The 22,635-nt window shown below is 34.7% G+C and overlaps 1 protein-coding gene across 2 annotated transcripts; it reads right to left on the minus strand.

Moving 5' to 3' along the window:
- Positions 1–5,223: 5,223 nt before the first annotated feature.
- LOC107005434 (exocyst complex component SEC5A-like) lies at positions 5,224–22,011 on the minus strand. Of its 2 annotated transcripts, XM_015204029.2 has the most exons (21): positions 21,484–22,008; positions 20,994–21,148; positions 20,820–20,905; positions 18,613–18,807; positions 18,395–18,522; positions 18,110–18,268; positions 17,185–17,289; positions 14,450–14,524; positions 14,040–14,177; positions 13,794–13,946; positions 12,471–12,614; positions 12,004–12,130; positions 11,718–11,928; positions 10,699–10,814; positions 10,389–10,617; positions 8,073–8,166; positions 7,417–7,494; positions 7,276–7,332; positions 6,929–7,078; positions 6,358–6,573; positions 5,224–6,100 (listed from the first exon to the last, which is right to left on the minus strand). In XM_015204029.2, exons 1-21 carry the CDS (start codon positions 21,850–21,852, stop codon positions 5,888–5,890), a joined length of 3,198 nt encoding a protein of 1,065 aa, XP_015059515.1. In that variant the 5' UTR covers positions 21,853–22,008; the 3' UTR covers positions 5,224–5,887. The 2 variants fall into 2 exon arrangements, with proteins under 2 accessions (XP_015059515.1, XP_015059517.1); XM_015204031.2 differs by lacking the exon at positions 5,224–6,100 and having other exon boundaries at positions 6,431–6,656; positions 21,484–22,011.
- Between the last annotated feature and the right edge of the window lie 624 nt (positions 22,012–22,635).

Here is a 22,635-nt window from a genome sequence, read left to right on the forward strand (position 1 = left end):
ACATATAATAAGTTGCTACTAACATTATATTACCTTCAATTTGCTAATCATAACTAATTAAGTTGCTTTCTCTTAAATGAGAAAATGTAATTAATTTCACTTCCTCACATGGGTAGAAAGGAAAAATGGAGAGACAAACAATCAATAATAAGACATTTTCTTGAAAATTTTAAGTTGTTTTTAGTCAAAATGTTACTTTCGCCGTCCGGTATTGTTTGTCATAATTTCTATTTTTAGAGTTAAACTATAAAATCTTTGACTAATATTTTAAGATGTATTTTCATTATATTAATATGCAAAAAATTTACAATATATAGTATTTTTCATATAGTTCTAGAATATCTAATTTTTTGTTTAAAATATTGAATTAATATGATCTAATTTAACTTTAAAAATTAATCAAATTAACTTTCGAAAAGCGCAACATGACAAATAATACCAGACGAAGGGAGTATTAGTCAATTAAACATAATTTTTAAAAACATAATTTCAATGTCAAACGTAACTCATCCTTTGGTTTTGAGATACCTAATTTTCAATTATCCATAAAATGTTTCATCCATATATTTGAAGTGTTATTAGAGACGAAGCTAAGTGGGGGTTTGTGGGTTCAGATGTATCAAATAATTTTTTTGTAGACCTTGTATATGTATCAGATTATTAAATAAATATATTTTTATATTAACTTGTGTGAACCTCCTAACAAAATTAATTGATGATTCAGTGATAAAGAAAAGGTCATAAAAATGCTTTCTACACAAGTACATGGGTTCGAAAATATTTTTCTCTTCTATCTCAAAATTTAGAAATTCTTAAACCCTTAATTATGGCTTCGCCTCTGAATGTTATAATCTCTCGTTAACTAAGTGTGTGCATGTCTTTTTTCTTATATAAAATATTGTGAAACTGATTAAATATATCCCTGAATTATTTTAAATGGGTCTATTTTACTGTATGGTATATTTTTTTGGGTTAAAAATGTCAATGTTAGTATTTTTGTGGGGTTTATAATATGTCCTCCAATTACTAATAAAATAAGTTAACGGTTACTTCAAAACAAGAAAAAGTTATCTAATATCATTGAACTATTTGAATTAAGACATTTTTGCCCTCCATTTTAAAATTTGGAACAAGTTTTCTGATTCATAAAGAGTTGAAATACTTATATCGGAGATTGATTTGACTGGCTCGGTTGACACCCTTAGGAGCACCTCCCTTTACTTCAGAGTCTTAGGTGTAACTCTTTCAATCGAAAAAGAGTCCAATTGTGAACCTGTACACTCCTATCCTATTATTACTTCTATTATCACAAAAAATCGTGTGATTCTTTCTATATATCACTCATGAAATTGTATCCTCCTTTGTTTTTAATGTTGAAAAATAAAGTTTAGATAGTATTTACTCAACAAACTCTACAATATTAAACCAATTTCTTTGAGACATGAGAGAATACATTTTGTTCTTGACTCACAAAACCAAAATTTGTTTTAATAAAACCAAATGAGTTTTTCTTTCTTTTGTCTTTGAAAAACCTTTCTAATTAAGCTAAACACTAGAAAAGTATACAACCTAATATCTAATTAAAGGATTATGTTGGAAAACACATAGTCTAGAGGTAATTAATCAGATAATTCTAGTGTGATTAAGAAGCAAGACAAGCATGTGAAGAGATTTAATTGAAATCTAATATAGCTCTGTGAGACAAAGCTTTAATAACACACATGAAAAGATGTTGCTAATTAATTAATATGTTTAATCATCAAATTATTAAAATTAACGAAAGTCATAATGTAATCCACATGCCTTTGTTTACTAAACAATATATGTTAGCATCTACACATGCCTCCAACTAATTAATTAAGAGAATATATTAAAAACGAATTTCATATAATTACATCAAATTCAATTATCAGAGTGATTTTTATATTTTTACATGATTTCCGAAGTAGAAGAATTATCCATTTACAAAATTCTCTTTAAAAATAATATTAGCACAAATTTGACGTTATATACACATGGGATATACAATTATGTTGTATCACGATGTTCCATTCTTGAATACTATTAAAGTATATATTACATGTGAATTTTACACTCCAAAAGTATACAATAGTTTAGTATCATTAATAATATTAGCCAATTTCATTTTATCTTTTTTTCAACTTATTGAGGAAGAATTTGCAAAATTATAAATTTGGTTATTTTTTTCTAAATAGATATAGAATATGATATTTTCTACGTCTAAGAGTGTTTTTAATCCCTATTAAAGAAGGTAAATATTTTTTAGCACAAATTTATAATGAATTAGTTACAAATAATTTATTTTTTCAAAAAAAAAATCATCGACTAATATGAAAAGAGAGTATTCAATTGACGATTCCAATAACACTGCGATTTTGTATTTATCTCTAGACATCTATTGAATATGCACATTAGTAATTTAGAATTCAGTAATTCAAATGGGTTAGAATTTTAAATCAATGTTTCAATTTTGAATTCACCTAAATTGATTAAAATTTTAAATTAATGTTTTAAATTTTTAATTAGCCTTTGACGGTATGTTTTAAGTTCCTTGTGCATTTAAATACATTTTCAGTTATAAATTAAGTCTCTTGCATTAAATCATAACGAACTAAAGATTGTTATTTGTCTAATTTATCAAATAGTATTTCCTTCATTTCTATTTATGTATCACATTTCACTTTATGAGAATAAATTTGACTAGTTTTTAACGATAAATAAAATTCAAATAATTCAATATTTTAAAATTTTATTAATTGTTTTATATTTTCCATGCTAACCTCCTATTTTTATTTCTTTTTATTTGAGAATGGGCGGCCGAATATAAAAAGTTTTTTTTTTTCATTTGTCTTAAATAATTATTAAAAAATGGAATTATTAAAATTGAAGAGTAAACTGCAGGCCAGCCATTTCAAGTGCAATCTGTTATTCTTGTATCATGTTTTCTATTTTTTTTTTTGAGAAAATAATTATAATAACATAGCTTATTTCTTTCATAAAAAAAATAAGAACACCTAATAACCTAAGTATATAAAAGGTGAAGTCTTTGATTTGTGTCACCCTCTTAATCATGGATGTTATTCTTGTGGCAACTTTTTTTCATGCATATAGATCTCCTTTTGGCCCTATATATATATATATATATATATATACATACATATATATATACATACTTTTGAATTATTAAGTATGTTATCATTAATTAAGAATTTTATAACATATATTAAGAAAGATATATCTAGATATATTTTTAAAAAAAGAGTAAGGAGAGTGAGATGGGGAGGTAGGAGAGTGAGATATATAGTAATGTATCTCCGAATCATTTGAATTACATTAGATACATGTATTTATATGTATCTGGTGTGATTCACATGTACCAAAGATATCATATATACAACAGAGTGACGAGCGAGACGGAAGGAATCTAGGGAAGTAAGCAAGATTTGCCTATGTATAGAGATGACAATGGGGCGGGGTTAGTTGAGCTTAAGCTGCAAAAATTTTACCCGCCCTACTTTGCCCTGCAGAATAACTTTTTTCATTTTCAATCCGCCTCGCGTAAGATTTGATTCTTCTTCTTTTTAATCAAGTTTGATACTAAAAATAAAATTCATAAAAATATATTCATTTTCTCATTAAGTTGTATTAATTTAATAGATAATGACGTAAAAACTATGATTTTAGAGGTTAACCGGGAAGCATGTCAGAAAAACCATATTAGTTTTGATTGTACCATTTTTATTTACTATCTTAAATATTTTAGTGACTTTAAGGAAATCATCTTGATAATAAAGACCAATCACTCTAGTAACATGCATGTGAAAATTTAAAATTAAATTTGAACCTGCATAAAATCGCATAGACCCACAATCCACCTCTCCCCACATTAGTTTTTAAAAAATCCACTTCAACCGCGCCACATCCCACCCACCCACATAGTCTTAAAACCGCCCTGTCATGTATCCACCCCGCCCACTATCTATGTATCGCAGATACATATGAATCTACTTCGATACAATACATTTAGGACAAGTTACACCTAATTTTGGCTCCATTATCACGAGATACATATATCTAAATGCACCAAAATTAGATAAATTTTCGTAATATTGTAAATTAGCGCATATCTAAATACTTAGCCCCTAATCTAGTGAGATTTCTATAAGTTTCCCTTCCTATTTCTCCGATTTTTCTTGTGTCAAAAGGATATTCTTCACGATACTCTTTCCTTTAACAAACCCTGTCTGATTCGTACAAATAAGCAAAAAAAAATGGTCATATAGTAGATATACCGAGTTATCGCTCTAAAATAAGAATAATTATTTCCCTCAAAATGTCAATGTCATCTTAAAAAAAGAAAATAACAAAATAAACAAAAAAAAAATGAAAGAAGGGAATCAATCCCCATTACCAAAAAAAGAAAGGAGCATAAAAAAGGTGAAAAAGAATAATTTACAAGTGGGTAATAAATTGAAAAGTGAGGCCCATGAAAATGAAGCTGCATGTTGAGTGTCACTATTAATGGGCCCATAATAAATGGACCAAAAGAAATGCCCACATTGAGCAGCTGTGTGTAAAAGGGACATTTTAAAAAGGGGAAAAATAGTTCATGTTGACTTCAAATAACAAAAAAAAAAAATATAATCATTTACAAAATTGTGATAATTTGAAAATAAAAATATTTATTTCATAAACATTTCTTTTTCTAATTTCATAAGAATAGTAGGATTATAGTGTTTTAGAGTACATAACCAATGTATATATATATGTTGAGTATTTTATAAACATTTTTTTCTTAAGAAGGTATGAGACAAAATATTTAAAAAATTAATATTTTTGTTTCATGGACATTTCATTAATCACCCAATAAAGAAAAACTTTGTGGGTATATGGTTGATGTTACTTTCTCAGTCTTAAGTCCACTTCTTGTTTTATCCTTGATTTGATTTTACTCATATCAACTTCAATGTGATGTAACAAGAAAGGATAAATTAAGAAATAATTGGATTAGCTTTTTGTTTGCAAACTATATTATTTTATATTTTTTTGGCTTTCTCATAAATATCAAATTATTTGTCCTTCAATTTATAGTGCACAATTACATCTATTTATTACTTTTTCAGTTGTAGTGTATGTTTTTTCTAACCCAAGTGTTAACAATAAACTCCTGTTTAGATTCAGGATTTTCATTGAGTAGGTTCGAAAATAAAAATATAGCGCTTGAGATTTGAATTTATACCTTTAAGGTGAATTCTTGAAACCCCTAAACCACGGAGCTAGCTAGCTTCTACCCGTGTTCAGGGAATTCAAAATCTATACAATGTTATTTTTTGCTGAGGGAGTTCGAGTGAACTACCTGGCAAGGCCCTATATCCACTCCTATCTCCGAACGGATGATAAATCAGAAATCCAGAAACAAAAACAACAATTGGACTTGCATTATAAGGACTCAATTGAACAAATCGACCAAGCTTGAATAGACTAACATGAAACCTATTAGGCCAAAAGCTCCATGAAGAGAAACAAGAGTCCATAGACACCCAATTGACACCAACGAGTAAAATCTCCTTGTGCTTCACGAACCAAACAACAACGAATGTGTTAAACTATTAGCAGGAGTAGAGACCGTGGCAGTTAGATGACAGCCAGCTGAAGGGCTTCTACATGTTCGAGTAAGATGGAAGCCATACAAGTTCTTAGGTCAAGGTACATTTTGATAGAACAAACAACTTGCAGGATACACCTAAACATAATTTTGTCAAATCATTTGTGGACTTTGTGTTTCACAGCTAAATGAAGAGGCTTTCCCCACTGTGAAGCTCGAAATATGGGGCGAAAAGTGGAACAGAAAATGGATACCTCTAATTTATCGGCGTCTTTGCTTGGAGTAGCTCGGGGGTCCAACACTTTGAGATCCTCTACCGGGAGAATCCATTGATCCTCTAAAAGAAGCATAAGCTGCTTTTGCTGAATCTGGGACAGAATCCGGAGAAATTGACTCCACAAAGCATGCTGTATTGATTCGTGTCCTCTCGAGTTCAGATTGAAGTAGCTCAGAACTGTACTGCTGTGCAAGAGCCTGTGAAATTGAGAACAATCCAAAGGCATGTAAGAAAAGGCGATGAAACACTTTAATGACAATGTCGAAACTAGATTGTTTGGTGCGAGGCAAATATCATAGCCAACAGGGAATTTGCTGGCTGGAATGAACCAACCTTGTGATGATAAACAATATTCTGTAAGAAAATTTATGTCTTAACGATGTTTAAAGCATATTGCAGAGAAAAAAGACATGACAAAAAATCTGGAAAAAAGTCTATAGAGAGTATTTCATACAATCAGATCATCAGGTGATATAGTCCCCCCTTGCTGCCTTTCATCCTGAAGTCCATCATCATTTCCACGTGTTTGCCGACGACTATTGGTTGGAGTCTCAACAGTCTCTGGGACACTCTCAGTTGCTTTCTCTAAAAGGACCCCTTGTAAAGTTTTTAGAGACTCCCTTGCTTCATGTGTAAAGTAAGTGTTCAATATGGTCTCAAAATAATCAAGCTGCAGGATTAAGCCATACAGTCTATCAGAGTCAACGCCATGCAGTTAGTCATGAGAGAGCATGACCTATCCAGTTCAGTTCCCTGTTTTATTCTATCAACTTTCAGTAGGCCATAAAAAATATGTAGAGAAACAAATGCAAGAACACGGAATCGAATCTGAACCCTCTCTACATTTTTGTTTTAAAGTATACTTCTGCTTCTACTTGTTCCAAACAGCATAAAAGCTTAAGCAATACAAAAGCACTCAACAAAACAAAAGCACTCAACAAAACAAAAGCGAAAAAACAAATTGTATTTGCACCATCCAAACAGAAAAAAAAGTGATTCCGGGAAGCACTAACAATTTAACTAACCTCAAGCATCAGCTGACAAAAGCCATTCACGTCTAATACTGTAAAATCTGTTTCTTGGTTTTCATGGAAAAGGCTTAAGAAAGTGTCGATTAGACCTTCAACAAGAATACCAAGTGTCTTATCCAACAGAGGCTTACAACCGGCAAAGACCTGTAAGAGAAAAACCAAAATTAGAACGTTAGACTAAGCAATGCGGGAGAGAATGGTATAAGAAAAACACCAAGTAAAGATAGAGGTTGAGATTTAGAACTTTTTAAAACTTTGCACCAGACAAATCGATTAAAATCTCAGTCTACCCAAACTATGAACGAGCAACAATATCCCCAGAAAAGAGTCGGAGAATTTACCTCTGCATGTACAGCAACTAAAGTGTGTAGTAAATCCACAGCAGCATCTCGTACTCCCTGCAATGCATAGAAAATCATGCTACCATTCCAAGTGGAAAACATTTTCTGTTATAGCAGGCCAAAATGAGAAAGACTTCTTACCTTAACTGCTGGTGCAGCACCCCATTGTACACCACTCTCCAACAAATAGTTTACAGCAGCTGTTCTGAACAAATTTCTCTGACAAAATATTTCCAAAAAAAAGAAAATTTACGAATCATCCAATCAGGGACAAGGCAAAGTTTAAGAGCAATTCTCTATTCTTTTAGAAAAATCTTCTCCAATATCAAGCACAAAGTATCAATATTTTGTTGTCAACTTTTGTTTTTTTCAGGTTAAACCTCCCAATTATTGAGGATCAAGTCATCGGGGGGAGGGGGGGGGGGGGTTAATTGTTCCTTGAGGATACTGATAAAAGACACATTGTTTAGGGAAAAAAGAAGTAAAAGGACATGATAATTAGGAGAATACTAAAAGGGGAACTGACACTTTTTTAAGCGACAATAGGGAGCATAAACTTTTTATAGTTATGAAACTAAGAAATTTCTTAAATCATTTATTTCAAAAGGCACAGGTATCTCTGATAACAACTAACAAGTTGTGCATCTAGCATAGTGCTTTGTGCACCATTCATATACTTGGAATTCCTACAGACATGTACCTTAATTTACTATTATTTCTTTAAGAGTTCTCGATAACGATAACAAGTGGAAACCATAATGAAACAAAGCAAAAGGATATCCATTACAGATGAATACCTTTGCCAAAGTATACTGCTCAAGAACATTCTCTTCAAACCCAGAGAAAGATGCAATGAGATCTTGCATATCAGCGTCCTCTTCATCCTTGCCCCTACGGTAGCACAGCACTTTAGTATCAGTGTTAGCAAAGGTTAAAAACGTAGAAAAACGCCAAGTATCTTCTACGGCTTTTTACATCACACCCTTTAATGTGCGACCCTTCCTCGGAACCTGCATAAACATGGAATGCTTTGTGCACTGGCCTACTGTTACTCATATCTTCTACGGTTTTATTAAGTACAAAGCGAGAGCTGAGTAAACAAAAAAAGTAGAAAAGAAACAAAGCTATATACATATTGCGTAGTCCAGGAAAAAGTAACTATGAATACAAATAATTCTATGGAAACAGAAAATATGGAGTGCAAGTTCAGTGACGTGATGTGTGAGAGGAGGTGGAATTGAAGATCATTATGCAAGTCATACTCAACAGAGGAATTTTCAAGTATATTGGGTCTATAATCCAAGAAAACCGGGGAGATTGACGATGATATCACATATCGTATTGGAGCAGGGGTGGGCGAAATGGAGGCCCCACAGCCGAGGTGTTGTGAGATAAGAATGTGTCACCAAGTGATAAAGGTAAGCTCGTTAGACTCACATTGTCGTATGTGGCAGAGCGTTGGCTAGTAAGAACGCACATGTTCAGAATATGAAGGTAGCGGAGATGAGGATGCTCATTTGGATGTGTAGGCATACTAGGAGAGACAAGATTACGAATGGAGTGATTCAGGACAAGGTAGTAATGGCCTCCATGGAGGCCAAGATGCGGGAAACGAGGCTGAGATGATTCGGACATATGAAGAGGAGGTGCACGGATGCACCGGCAAGGAGATGTGAGAGGTTGGCTACAACAGGTTTTAGAAAAAGTAGAGGTAGGCCGAGGAAGAACTGAGGGTGGTGATTAGACAAAACATGACATATCTTCAGCTTACTGATGACATAGCCCTAGATAGGATGGTCTGGAGATTGAGGATAAGGATAAAGGGTAAAAAGTACCAGAATATTTCATAACTTTATATGGTATAGATAGGGGGCTAGTCTTCTCTTCTCATCTTCTCCTTATTTAGTAGTACTATTTAGTATCCGCATAGTATCTTATTCTTAATATTGCTACTACTTTTTTTATCTCTCCCCGGAGCTCCCACCTTTTTTTCTCCCTTGATAACTCAAACCCACAACCTCAGAGTTGGAGGTGGAGAGTGTTACCATTTGAGTGATCCCCTCTTTGCTCCATTTGCTTTGTGTATTGCTAATTTGTTGTCGCTATTTTTATTTTGATTCTGATTTGATTTTACTTCTTTTGAGCTAAGGATTTATCGGAAACATCCTCTCTACGAAAAAAAGAAAAAATAGGAATAAGGTTTGAGTACATCTTAGCCTCCCCAACCCCCACTGGTGGGACTACTCTGGGTATGTTATTGTAGTACAAATAGTTCTCTAGATCAAAGGATTGAAAAACTTAATAAATTGGGATATCTGAAGAAAACCATGTCAGCCAATTTCAATAATCATTTGAATTTATGATAAAGAGTACAGATAAGGGACTAGTTAAGATTACTTAGTGTCTAATTTCCTATCCATACCCACTCAAATAATCCTAAAATCCGTATAGTACTTTCTCATTTCCCTTTTATGTTTACTGTTGTTCATTTATGGATGAGAGCCAAGAACATAGAGGTACAATGCAGTGCCTGTGCTAAAGCGCTGCTTGAGCAAGATATGTGCCTAGACTGCATTGCACCATCTCTCAAGAATGAAGAGCATCTCAGGTGGGGATCAAAGACAGTAAATGGTATGATGTTAGGTAGCTCGACAAAATGATATTCTGTCGAAGTCTCTAAAGATGAGATGACTGCAAAAAAAGAAATATTCAAGTGAACATTTTAGGTCCTAATGGCGCATCGCTACTTCTTTGTTCAGAGACATCTTTCAAATATCTGGGAATAGAAAAAGTTTTCCAACTAAAATGTTAAGAGATAACCCTTTAAAAAAAGACAATAGTTTCGGTGTTATCTTACAGAAAGTAGAAAAGGTTCGGAAAACAAACAAACTCCTATTGCCCAATCAACCTGGACGTAGTTCTGCAACACATTGATATAACGAAGTACCCTTAATCCTGTCAACCATTATTGAGTGGATTGTTCGCAATGTTTCTGACATTATATTCGACGGAAGAAATCATATGAAGTGGACAAGCTATACAGTACTAGAGAGCTACTTGTACTGCTTAACTTGATTTAAAAGCTATAAAGTACTCGAGAGCTATTATTGTACCTTGACTGCTGCCAAGTTCGTCTGTACTTGCTGTACAATTCATGAGCAAGTTCATCTTTGAAATATCCAATATTACTTACGACCATCAGCAACTGTCGATGTGGATTAACAATACTTCCTGGAAGAGGATCCGATGATTTATCTTCTGGTTCAGCATGTCCATTTTGAAAATGTGCACTCTCTCTGTCATGTTCGTTCAGAAGCTGATTGCCAGTGTGGCCCAGCTGGCCTAATTAGAGTGTAAAGTTTTGTATTATATTCCAAAGTCTATCAGCTACTGAAATGCTGAGGTATCAACTGCTTTACATACCGGCAAAATTAAGCAAACAGTTCAAAAAGGCAAGTCTAACAGATTCCTGAATTTCTTGAAGCAGCAAGAATATGTCCTCTAACTTCATAGCCTCATTCCTCAAAGACTGGATCATTCTGGAAAATAAAAATACAGAAATGAGTGTGCAATAATCGACCAACTGTTCGTACATTTTGCAAAATTTATTCCGAGTAACAGTTTCAAGTCTATTTCCTTGAGGCCTATATTAAGTGCCCAAGCAACTTAAGAAGACAAGAGTCACTACATCTTCACTAACAAGAAAATTATGTATCTGCTAAGATAGAGCCAGAAAAAGATCTCTGGTGTATAATCCTGCATAAATGTTCCGGTACATAGACCAAATAATACAATGCAAGCAAAAGTTCCTAAATTCATGGAGATATAGAACAACATATAAGTCATCGTGTTTGCATATTCGTGTTTTGAGTCTTCAATAATATTATATCGGATTTGGCCTTATGGACGAATATGTAAAGCAATATCAATGAGACTTCCCAATATAATGCTAAGAGTAGCTAGGATTTCCATAAGAAGATGCCATTCAAAATTGTTTCACTTATAAAACATTCAAGGAGGAGTTGTCGCATAACTAGTTACAGTAAGTCAATAAGTATCACCAAACCACAGTACAATTAAAATCAAATCCCCCTTACTTAGTATGTCTGGACACGAGCATGTATCAATAGCACTGAGGAAACACGAAAGTCTATTTTTAACATATATATTTTTTCGCGAGCCTATGTATACTTGAATCTCTCTTGATAGCTTCACATACACATGCATTTGGATAACGTATTCTATATTTAAAATAGTTGACGCTAAACTAAACGACTTCCTGGCAAACATTAAAGGCAAATTTTACAAGTATTTTGCGAATTGAAAAGAATCTACCTACGGGAAAACCCTTCAGCTTACCGAGATATGTAGCAGGAGGGTTAGATCACAGGTACAGATATGTTCAAATACACATACAGCATTTTGCGACATCTATAACTTACGTATTGATCTGATCCATTGCAAATGTGATAATTGAACGGAAAGCCAGAGGCAAGGAAGAAATTGTATATGGAGATCTGTTCCTCTCTAAAATAGATACTGGGATCCAGGTCTCATCTTTTGTTATCTTCTCAGTTGTAGTACGCATCCAAGAACAGAGCCTCAATACATTGATTTTTGTGACCTCAGACTGAAGTGTACGCAATGCCGTAACTGTTAATCACCGGAGATATCACTTGGAAACATTTCACAGACAATAGCATATGTCAACTTAGAAAATTAACATACCAGCAACTGGAGGTGCTGATTCTTTGGCTTCAAAAGCACGACATGCTTTAGATATCTCTTTTATGGCATCACTCATGTACGGGCAAAGAATGTTTGATTCTTCAAGATCTCGAAATGTGTTCTGAACCTGTGAGTAATTTCAACATTCAATGATGTACGTTAGGAAGAAGCATGATACATATTAAATCATAAAAGCTTATCCGATCTACTAGAAAAAGCTCCATATCAATTCTGGAATCATCGTGAGAATTTATATTTTGCAGGAAAGTCATTTCTAACTACCCGACTGTCTTTATCTTTCGATGAGATCTATGCTAGTCTATTTTAATATGGATTGTGATAGTCGGATTCTCTTCTGAATTAGGCAGTGGTTAAACTGGTTGTTTGGCAATAATGATACTGTTTGTCTCAACAGAAAGTGATACAAAAGGTAAAATATAAAGACCAATTTTAGAGGAAGCATTTACCTCAGATCCATAAGCTGCTAAAGTACTCTGCAACATCCCAGCAACTTCATCAAGAGAATGACTACAGTACTTTCCATCTCCTACTTTTTCTTCAGTTCTCTTTGCAGAGGCATTGACATTTGAATCAGAAGACACCTGGGATGCCTATTTACAAGAAAAGAACCATTAAATCAAGAGTAAGAAAATGGAAGCAAATTTCAATGGAAAAGACTGCAAAACTAATGCGCATCCACCCAAAATTGGAGAAGCAACAAATTTCTCTAGTAACGAGAAAAAAATGGCAATAACTAGATCTATCCCCAGGAATATACCACTTGAAGTTGCTAAGCATTACAAGAAGAATGAAAGTGAAACTATAATTAAAAGGAACAAGATAGATGGCCATCACAGATGGACACGGCCAAAAATCAGTGCGGCAATGGTGAGGCAGATTTCACCTATCTAATCACGGATGCTTATTTTCATAGTGCCAAGAATCCCAGAAGTTGAGGTCCGTGAGTGTGCTATTTCACAGTACTACCAACACAAAAAGTGGCAGAAAAGTAACGACACTGAAAAATAAATGGGTAATGTTGAGAATACTATGGAATTTGCAGTCTACAGGGTTGTTTTGCATCAATAAAATGCTCGGGAGATGCAAGTTAAATTTTCTATGCTAAATCAACTTCACAAACATGTGAGACCCGGACAAGAATCACTTATGATGAGCTGTAGCAAAAATCAAGGAACCTTTATTTGTATCCAGACTGAGTTACCTAATGTGATTGGATTATATTTTACAATCCCTGTTGATATACTTATTGTATATGGGACTCCCTTTTCCGGAAGCAATAAAATTTCATAGCATTATGCTTCGACTGGCCTGTGTTAACGACCATCATTCAGATACTTATCCTTTTCATCAAACCTCCAAGTATATAATATTATAAAAATCACAATGTCTATCTAAAATGCCCACAACATCTAAACATTTAATTTAATACACCACAATAACATTTTAAAGTACAACCAATTGGCAGTGAAAAATATATATATATATTCATTTTTATGCTATACCACAATTGTTTATCCTCTTCATTTTTGGGCAAAATGTTCCCTACCAACTTTATGCGTCTTTCCGTGAGTGCTTTACAATCTCCATTTTCATTTATCATCCTTTTATTTATCTGTTAATCCAAATCGCATGTCCAAACAAAACTTCAACTTCATCTCATGATTTCATTTCGTATGACTAAAAACGGGCCGTTAATATCTAATTTTTAGTCTTAGAATATATGGACCGACCTGATGAATAATGTAAACAGGATAAGAGAGTCTCATTACCTTTGCAAATTTCCCACTGAACACTGAAACAGAAACTTTCCAGAAGGCAGGTACATGATGGATAACAACAGCAGTCAATCTACGTATGTATTTTCCTCTAAAAGCATCACCTTGTTCACCGGTCATCACTAACAGTTCCGAATCAATGTCTGACTGACAATCATTTATAACATTTAATGAGGATCATTAATAAGTAGTCAAATTGATAACCACAACAGATTTCTTATTACAGACAGTAATGCTTACGGAATGGTTCAGATCTTGCTGAATTTGCCTCCATTTTGCATCATATGAAGCTTTGGCTCTCATCTCATTCTGTAAATTCTCCATCCTAGCTTCATGATCTGAAGAACATTTCTCAAGCAAGCCTCGAATTCTGTGATTCTGAAAAATAGCATAATTACATCCAACACTTTTTCCTATGGTAGATAAGTCAGATTCAAATGTCATTCATAAAGCTAGAAATCATTTGCCACATCCATAAAGGGAGACACTATCTTAAAGGGGGAGACACTATCTGAGGGGTCCAAACCAAACACCTTCCAGCAAAGGGTATTGGATCTTGTGGGGGCAGAGCGCCCCCACACCCCTCTAATCCACCTAAGCATAATGTTAATATGTAATTAAAAGGATGATATTGGATTTGGATGCTTCACCTGTATATTTAAGTAGTGCCATACAGGATCTGATTCAGGTTCCAACTCCAACAAGAGCCTCACTATATTTTCAAGCTACAAGAAGCATTAAGTAATCACACATAAGTAAAAAGTGAAGTTTGAAATCTCAAAAATTTTTGATAACTAAAATATGAGTAGAATTGTCAGCATTTAAAAGGTTGAACCCAACGCCAAGGTATGTAGAGTCAAGCCAAATGGAGATGAAGACTGTGACTGAATCAATTTTATAAGAACAATGATAATAGCAAAGTGTTTGGTGAATACTGAGATCTGACTCACCTTAACACAAGCAGGACAACAACAACAATAACAACAAACCCAGTGTGATCCCACAAGTGAGGAACACAAGCAAGACAACGATACAGAATTACTAAATCTTTTATCAGGTATAAGTGGAATATGCTACAATTTTTATTGGCATGCCCCGTGTACTGCAAAGATAGATTTATAGTCCAGTAAGTATTTTCCTCTATCTAGTACCGCATGCCCTACAATATTAGCAGATAATCAGAAGTGTTTTACATCTAAAACACACTCTTGGCTGAGAAGCAAGATGATACATTTGATTCTGGATGGACATCAAAAACCTTTAGAAGTAACTGATCTAGGATAAAAAGGAAGCCAACTGTCAAAAAGGAACAGTAAACACCACATAATCCGTTGTGATTGCAACCAACTTCATCCAGCATTGTTCTTAAATAATCTCTTCTTGCATAGTTCTTTGAGTAGATATATTTTATCAAGGACACTTTTAAATGGATTCGCATCCAATGTAAAAACAACATACTTATGGGCTCAGAATTGACATTTGATAGATGATATTGGTCCATGTAATGTGCACTAACAAATAAGATAGCAGGTAATAGGTAAAGAAACTGAGTTTAAATTGTTGCATCCTGAACGTTATTAAACTTAAGCAACCTTTCCGTGAGACTGAGGAGTCATCTCTAAGAAGCTCTTGGTGGATTTACAGGACCTATTTCCTCTTCATTCTTCCTCCTTTTGACTTCCTTCTCTGCAACAATTCATGTATTTTTTTTAAGAACTAGTAACGTCATATTATCTCAGCATTAAGGACATGCTGGCAACCTTAAGAAAGAATTACAAACTAGGAGAAAATATTACAAGGAACCTAAAAGATCTAGTATCTGTTCAACTTCATCTATACATTCCTCTTTACACCAAAATAAAAGGGATATAATACAATTCTATTTAACTTTACGAATGGAACTACACCTATCTGCAGAACATCTCTAATTCCTCTCTCCACACTATCCACCATATGCATGTCGGGACTCCTATCCACTATTTCTTTTGGCTCTTGGTCCAACCCCTCCTAATCAAACAGCTCAATAAATCAGCAATATTGTTCTGGCATTGGCCAGTTTGTTTCTGCGGGACTTAGAAATATTGACCGATCTTTGAAGTTAATTTGCAATGCAAAAAACAGGTAGTTGTTAAGTTTCTTCTTCCTCGTTACAAAAAGAACATCTGGAAACTATTTGAGACCCCCTTCTTTTCAGCCTCACCTGTGTTAGACATGCCGTCGTAGCCACCACCCAGGAAAAATATTTAACCTTAGTTGGTGCAACTTTTCCAGATCTGCTCCCATGGTCCTGTTTCCCCACCTGGTCCTCCCTCACCTCTTTTTTATATAATCTGTTCACTGAGAATTTGCCATCGGTAGCATGCCTCAACTGATGGTATCTGAAGTTGGAGAAGTTCCTTTGAAGGTGCTAACATCTTGTAATAGTTGATCTATTCTATCCATCTCGCAATCACTCAAATATCTCCTAAGTTGAATATCACATCCATTTACGGACGGACCAAGTTTCAGCCACTGCAGCCTTAGGCTGTGTTGCTCCTCTCCATAATTGTTGCCGCACCCCTGTTGGATTCACAAAAATGCACTACTTTTGGAGTATCCAACACGCTCCTGTGACATTTTTGAAGAGTCCGAACAGCATAGGCCTCAGGGTTAGTGCACAAAAAAAAGAGATCAAGGTGTTCTTCAATGCCGCCTGGCCATTCCATTCATCCATCCAAAAAATAATTCTCTTATCATTTCCACCTTATGAGTAACATTCTTCGAGAGTTTGGTCCAAAGACCCCTTCTTGACCTCCAAACTGAAACTCCGTAAGTACTAGTGACAATATTGCACCATGACCTGCTCTGCCCAAACTTGTTCTGAACAACCTCCTTCCACTGTTTCTCCACAGATACTTCATCACCAAACATTCATTCTGTACCCTCAGATTCTGATACCAAGACCATTTGAGTTCTCGCTAAACTGTTGTCCATCTAACTTAGTGCATACCCTTACCTTCCATGTCCCCAAGCCACATAAAATCCCTTCTCAGTTTGTCTAGCTTCTTGACCACTCTGGAAGGTATTGGAAATAAAGACATAATATACGTTGGTGACAAATCTAGTACTGCATTTATCACTGACAATTTCATATATTCTTTTTTGCAAACAGAATATTTAGAACTTTATATCAAAAGTTACGATTTGTTTGGAAACTAAAGACAGAATATGTTAAGGAGATAAACTCGTCCTAAAATTAATTGTAGGATCAGTTATCCCTTATCCCTCGTCCCAAATGAGCCCTTAGAGAACCAACATCCCACCATTATGTCATGCAGCACTTTCCATATATAGTACCTCCCAAAAAAATAACTAAAGTTGGTAAAATAACTAAAGGATGACTTACGTTTGTCAGGTCAATATTAGGATCTTCCAGAGACTTGTAAAGCATGCCTTTAAACTCTTGCATAACTTTTTCAACCTCCCCAACGACACGCTTCAAAATTCCCACCTGAATAGGACACAGAAAACAATTTGTGACCAAGACAAAAGCAAAACCTTTGAATAATGATGACAAAAATAACAAAAAAAGGCAGAATCTATATGCAAAAAAGTAGAAAAACTAAACAAAGAAACTTAAGTAATTATCAGAAAGATAACCTCAAAAGTGTCAAGCATCACAAAAGTTGAGCACACATTTTTACTACTAAATCGAACTGAAGATTTCAAAAGCATGAAACTCGATCAAGTAACGTTTTACCATGTTAATGCCTACCCAAAGAATCTACATTTTAAGGAGCATAAATAATCTGCACTAGTCAGAAATAAGGGAGGCCTTAAAGCATTTCTTTTAAATAAGCATGGAGTCATTAAACAAGGCATTGTTTCATCTACATTGAGGTGAACACAGATGGGTTAAGCAAAGAAAAGACAGTAATTCCTAGCATATCGCATTCACATTTGCCAAAATGTATGTCGTAGGAAGGACCTCGCTAAAACTTACAAGTAACTCTAAAATAGTTCTTGTAGTTAAGATTTTGCTACCCAAATTACTAGAGTTGAACATTGTCAACAGCCATGTACTAGTTTGGAGTATACTACGTTACTGTGACCACAAGGAATCTTCAATTAATTGATTACTAAGACCAGGAAACATAGGATGCCACACGCAGAGAGACGTGTACATGCATAGCTGCAATAAAATTTTGCATATTCTTGTGTAAGTGTACCTGTTTGCAGGATTGAGATCAATTTAAAACAGTTTCAAACAGAAAGCAAATCCTTTACTGCAAGTGTAAAAGTCACAGAATAACTAATTAAATCTTGCATACATGAGAAGGCAGCACAATTGAATTTGCTTTCCTGTACTCCCTGACTGCCAGGTCATATTCACCCTTACTAATGCTTTCACGAATGGCACTGGGTAAGTTAAACAATGTTCGGAACCTCTGAATCGTTCCTTGAACAGATCTTATCTTCTCAGCTTGAGCCTACACGGAAATGTTTCTATTTGTTACATACTAACAACAAAAGAAGAGTAAAAAAATCCACACCTTACAATAATCAACTTCACTAAATGGATCGAACTAAAAAATACAGCATCACGTCCTATCTACCTGTCTTTCAAATAGTGACTCAAAAGCACGGTTAGCAATTGAATTGACTCCTTGCATACAATCATATAAGTTTTTAGTTCCAGAACCTTCAGGGTCTTCCTCAATGCGTCTCAACTTTGATTCAATATCTATAGCAAAAGCATCAAACTCAATTAGATCTTCCGATGATAAATCAAAGTAAGATGAGAACTCCATCCCAAACAAGATGTGAAGCTAACCATCAATCGTAGTTTTGCAAGATACAAAGCAATCAAAATTCTCTTTGACCAATTGTTTTTTCTGCTGCATACGTCCTTTAAGATCAGTCTTCAAAGAAACAGCACCTCCCTTTAAGTCTGCTGCACCAGTATCTTGGTGGATTCGGGATATAAACAATTTTGAGTCAAACTTCTCAGAAAAATAATTCAACCTCTCTGCAAAATTGACACAAGATCTTGTAAACAAAAAATCAGTTGATTAGAATCAAACATAACTCGCCTGAGATTGAGAAGCTATAGAAGGAAATCATATTAAAAAGTGAAAATAGGAAACAAGTAGTCAATCAACAAGATCCTGTAAGTTCTCGGGCTTTAAGCAATGAGAGAGAAACGACATGTATGATTTACAGAAATTACAAAAATCACTTAACATATGAGAATTCAGTATTTATGACATCAAACTTCAATGAAACTATTAATTTAGCATCCAATATACAATAATGCCTACATTAACACAATAGCTCAAATGTAAACATCATTAAGATGTAATTCTAACTAGGCCACTGAGATATAACTCCAGCCCTTAGTTTTCAATAGTCACCCTTTAAAAGAACTGATTTGCAGTATTTAATTGCAATAGAAAATGTACAAAGGGAACATATAAAAGAAGCGTAGAATCAGAAGTAACAGCAGAAGAAGGCTTGCATGAAAGAAGAAGAAGAAGAAAGAGTCATTGTCTGAAGAAGAAGAAAAAGAGGACCAAAGAAGTAAATCAAAAGTGAAGCAACCTCTCTCTTTCTCTTCTTTTTTCCCCCTCATTTGAGCTCAGATCCGAAAGAAATGGTAGATTCTCGCATAGATCACTTGGCACTTCACTATCTGAAGCACATTACTTTTCTCATGAAGTGACAGCCCCTGGCTTCACATTACTCTGTCGCTTTAAGTGACAAAACAATGTCATTTAACAGTGCCTAATACCCCAAAGTAAAACAACAAGACAAACCGTTGCTTGGTTTGTGGGATACTGATGGGATAAGGAGAATAAAAATAGTATGCCTAGAACTTGTACATCACAAATCTTATAATTTTGGTAATGTTCAAATTTTATACATAATCATATCTCATGATCACTACCATCAAACTAAACAATGCATTCAGATTCTTTACTTCTCTAGAATGATATAGACCAATCTTCAATTTCACTGAGGTTGTTCAATACTTCATTAGATTTAAAAATTGTTTTTTCTCTAAATCAATTACAGAATATTTCATCACATTTCAGAAGGGACACTCTGATATTTGTGTTTTAACCTTCAACCTAAGTAATCAAAGCTCATTTCAAGGTTAGGGTAAGATGGGGATTCACATGACTGCAACATCTTAAAAGTCCAGAGCTATCTCTATTAAGAAGCTCCTTCCCACGTACGATCGATAGAAGAAACCTGTTTGGGCTTCCAATATGAAGGCAGGTATTAATTTCCTTCTCTTTTCTTTTCCTTTTTTGGTCTGTGGGGGGTGGACCTCTAAGGAATAGCTTCAGCAGTTTCTTCAGTCAAAGTCAAAGCATAGTTCTAGTGCAAGTCCTGCATTTCTGTCCACCGCCAATGATATTCTCAAGAGCTGCACGCATCACCAAGGGATCTCCCCACCAACAAAACTGAGGAAATAGTATAATCAGAAAATCATCCTGCTGTAGTCACCAGTTGTTAGGCATGTCTAGTAATCTAAATGCCTACTTCCTACGCATACAAAGTGCACTACAGAAGCACCCCCAGGCCCCACGCTTTTTTCTCTACCACAAAATGAGGAATGAAATATCTTTGTCTTAATCTGCTTAGGAGCCTAAACATTCACATGCCTTACCATGTGAACTTGAGATCATAATATACGTACAAGCGATACAAAGGGAGCACAGCTACAGGCCTAAAGGATAATTCAATAAAACAAGTTCACTCAACTGAACTAAGAGTAAGTACCCACAGTTGAATCCAGAAGCATCCAATCGCTGTAGGTACATAAAGTGTTATATCATCCACCATACAAAGTGTATTATGAACAATTTTTTTGTCATGCAAATTCATCTCAAAATTTCCATTGCATAGCACATCCAATTTGAGATGTTAATAGAAAGAGGCTGATGATAAGGTACTTTCTGAGGGAATACTAATGAATAAGGGAAGGCAAGGAAGCCTAACACAATGAAGTAATTTGGTGACAGAATTAAGTACCGCGAGTTTTGGGGTCCAAATCGCCTACAGTTGGGGAACTTGATGAATGCTCACTGATCATCCTTAATGTTCTATTGTCAACTATCCTGTAAGTACAAAGAAGTCTCCCATTTAGCACAAGAAATTACCAGTGCACAATATGAAATGCATAAAAAGTAAGATGATAGTAAGTACCCCAATCTTAGAGGATCTATGCATTCCATGCCACGAGGGAAAGACTGCAAACTCTGAAGTGCCTTCTTTGCCAATGCCATCTTCTCCTCCTCAGCCTTGATTTGAGTGGCTGGAATTGCTCTAGCCTCCCTCATGTCCCGAACATGACGTCTTAGCTGAAAAAGTTTTCATCTTTTAAGTTCAGCATGTATCCGAGAATGCTTTAAACACAACTAGCCAAGAAGAAAAATTTCTACACACATTCTGATTTACAATGATAAAGAAGACTATTTATCCACTTCCACATGGAATGTAACTTGAAATTCACATAACGGACCTCACAAAATAAAACCGACTCCTTTAAATGAACAACTCTCAAATGTATATCATACAAAGAGTAATCTCTGATTTTGTGTGTTTTGGACTTGCATTTTTTGGGGGATTTTGAAAATATTTATCAAATTTCACATTTAAACAGATATTTCTATGGCCAAATGCTAGCTTAACATACCTCATCTTCATCAACGCGTTTCCAGCAATCAGGTTCACCACCTTGCCAGTGTGCATCATCGTCCTTCCCACCTTTCGGAGCCCTTCTTTTCGACGCACCTTTACTTTCCTTCTTAGAGGATCCGTGATCATCATCTCCAGACGAAATGCTGAGAATCTCCAAATCCGAATCATCTTCTTCCTCTTCCACTCCCTTTCTATGCTTCTGCTGCACTTTTCGATTCGGCGTCGCGTCTATGCTTCCCACTCTCCTTCCGCCGCTCCTCGAGTTCGGCTTCGGCTTCGGCGGTGGCTCTGACGGCTTCTTACCAGTTGATTGCTCCTGCAATGCCATTTGTAAAAGCTCATCTTCATCACTGTCGCTTGACATTTTTTCTCAGTATGTGAATTTGAATTCTGCGATTGTAATTGATTGTGAAAATTGAAGAGGGAATTTGGATATGCCATATTGAAACAAGTATGAAAAATCGCAATTTTTTTAGTTTGATCCTCTTTTTTAGAGCAAAAAGAAAAGACCTTTTCCATGAAGTATCTAACTTTCAAATACTACTAATTTTAGACAATAAATGTTATTTTTAGAAGATGTTTTTAAATTTGGCGTGAATAATTGAATTTAATTATATGTGAGTAAAACACATTTCTAAATTATCACCAATTTCTAAGTAATTTCAACAGCAGAGGACCCAACTTTGCTAGTGAAGGTGCACGTGCAGCTGTTAACTTCGAATGTATATATATGTATATTTTATCTTGAAAATATGACAAAATTTACGATATAATTAATAGTGCTCTATATAAGGAGCAAAGGAGTGTTCTTATGAAGGAAGAGGAGCCAATTGTAGGGTTGTGTATCAGTCAGTTTAGTTCGATTTTGAAGTTTATCGATTTAACTTATTGATTATCGGTTTGTAGAGATGTTAAATCGTTATAGTACCATTAAGATATTGACTTATTGGTTATTGGTTTATTGGTTTTTTATCGTTATCAATTCATTATCGGTTTAACCGTTAAGATTTGACATAAAAAAATTGAAAATCACTTAGAAACAAAGTGACAAACCAAATAAACCATGCACATGAATTCACAAGTTACATCTTGCGAAAAAACATAACACTTTTACATAGTAGAATAACTAAGTGTTTGAGACAACAAA

This window comes from Solanum pennellii, chromosome 12 (assembly GCF_001406875.1).
Source record: "Solanum pennellii chromosome 12, SPENNV200".
In the NCBI taxonomy this organism is placed as follows: domain Eukaryota; kingdom Viridiplantae; phylum Streptophyta; class Magnoliopsida; order Solanales; family Solanaceae; genus Solanum; species Solanum pennellii.

What these genes read in the sequence shown, in the direction of transcription:
- LOC107005434 (XM_015204029.2), bottom strand. Translation starts at nt 21,852, where the DNA reads ATGTCAAGCGACAGTGATGAAGATGAGCTTTTACAAATGGCATTGCAG. An exon ending in TTGCAAAACTACGATTGATG is followed by an intron (nt 18,523 to 18,612) that starts GTTAGCTTCACA and finishes CTTTTGCTATAG; the next exon opens with ATATTGAATCAAAGTTGAGA. An exon ending in ATCAGCACCTCCAGTTGCTG is followed by an intron (nt 11,929 to 12,003) that starts GTATGTTAATTT and finishes GGTGATTAACAG; the next exon opens with TTACGGCATTGCGTACACTT.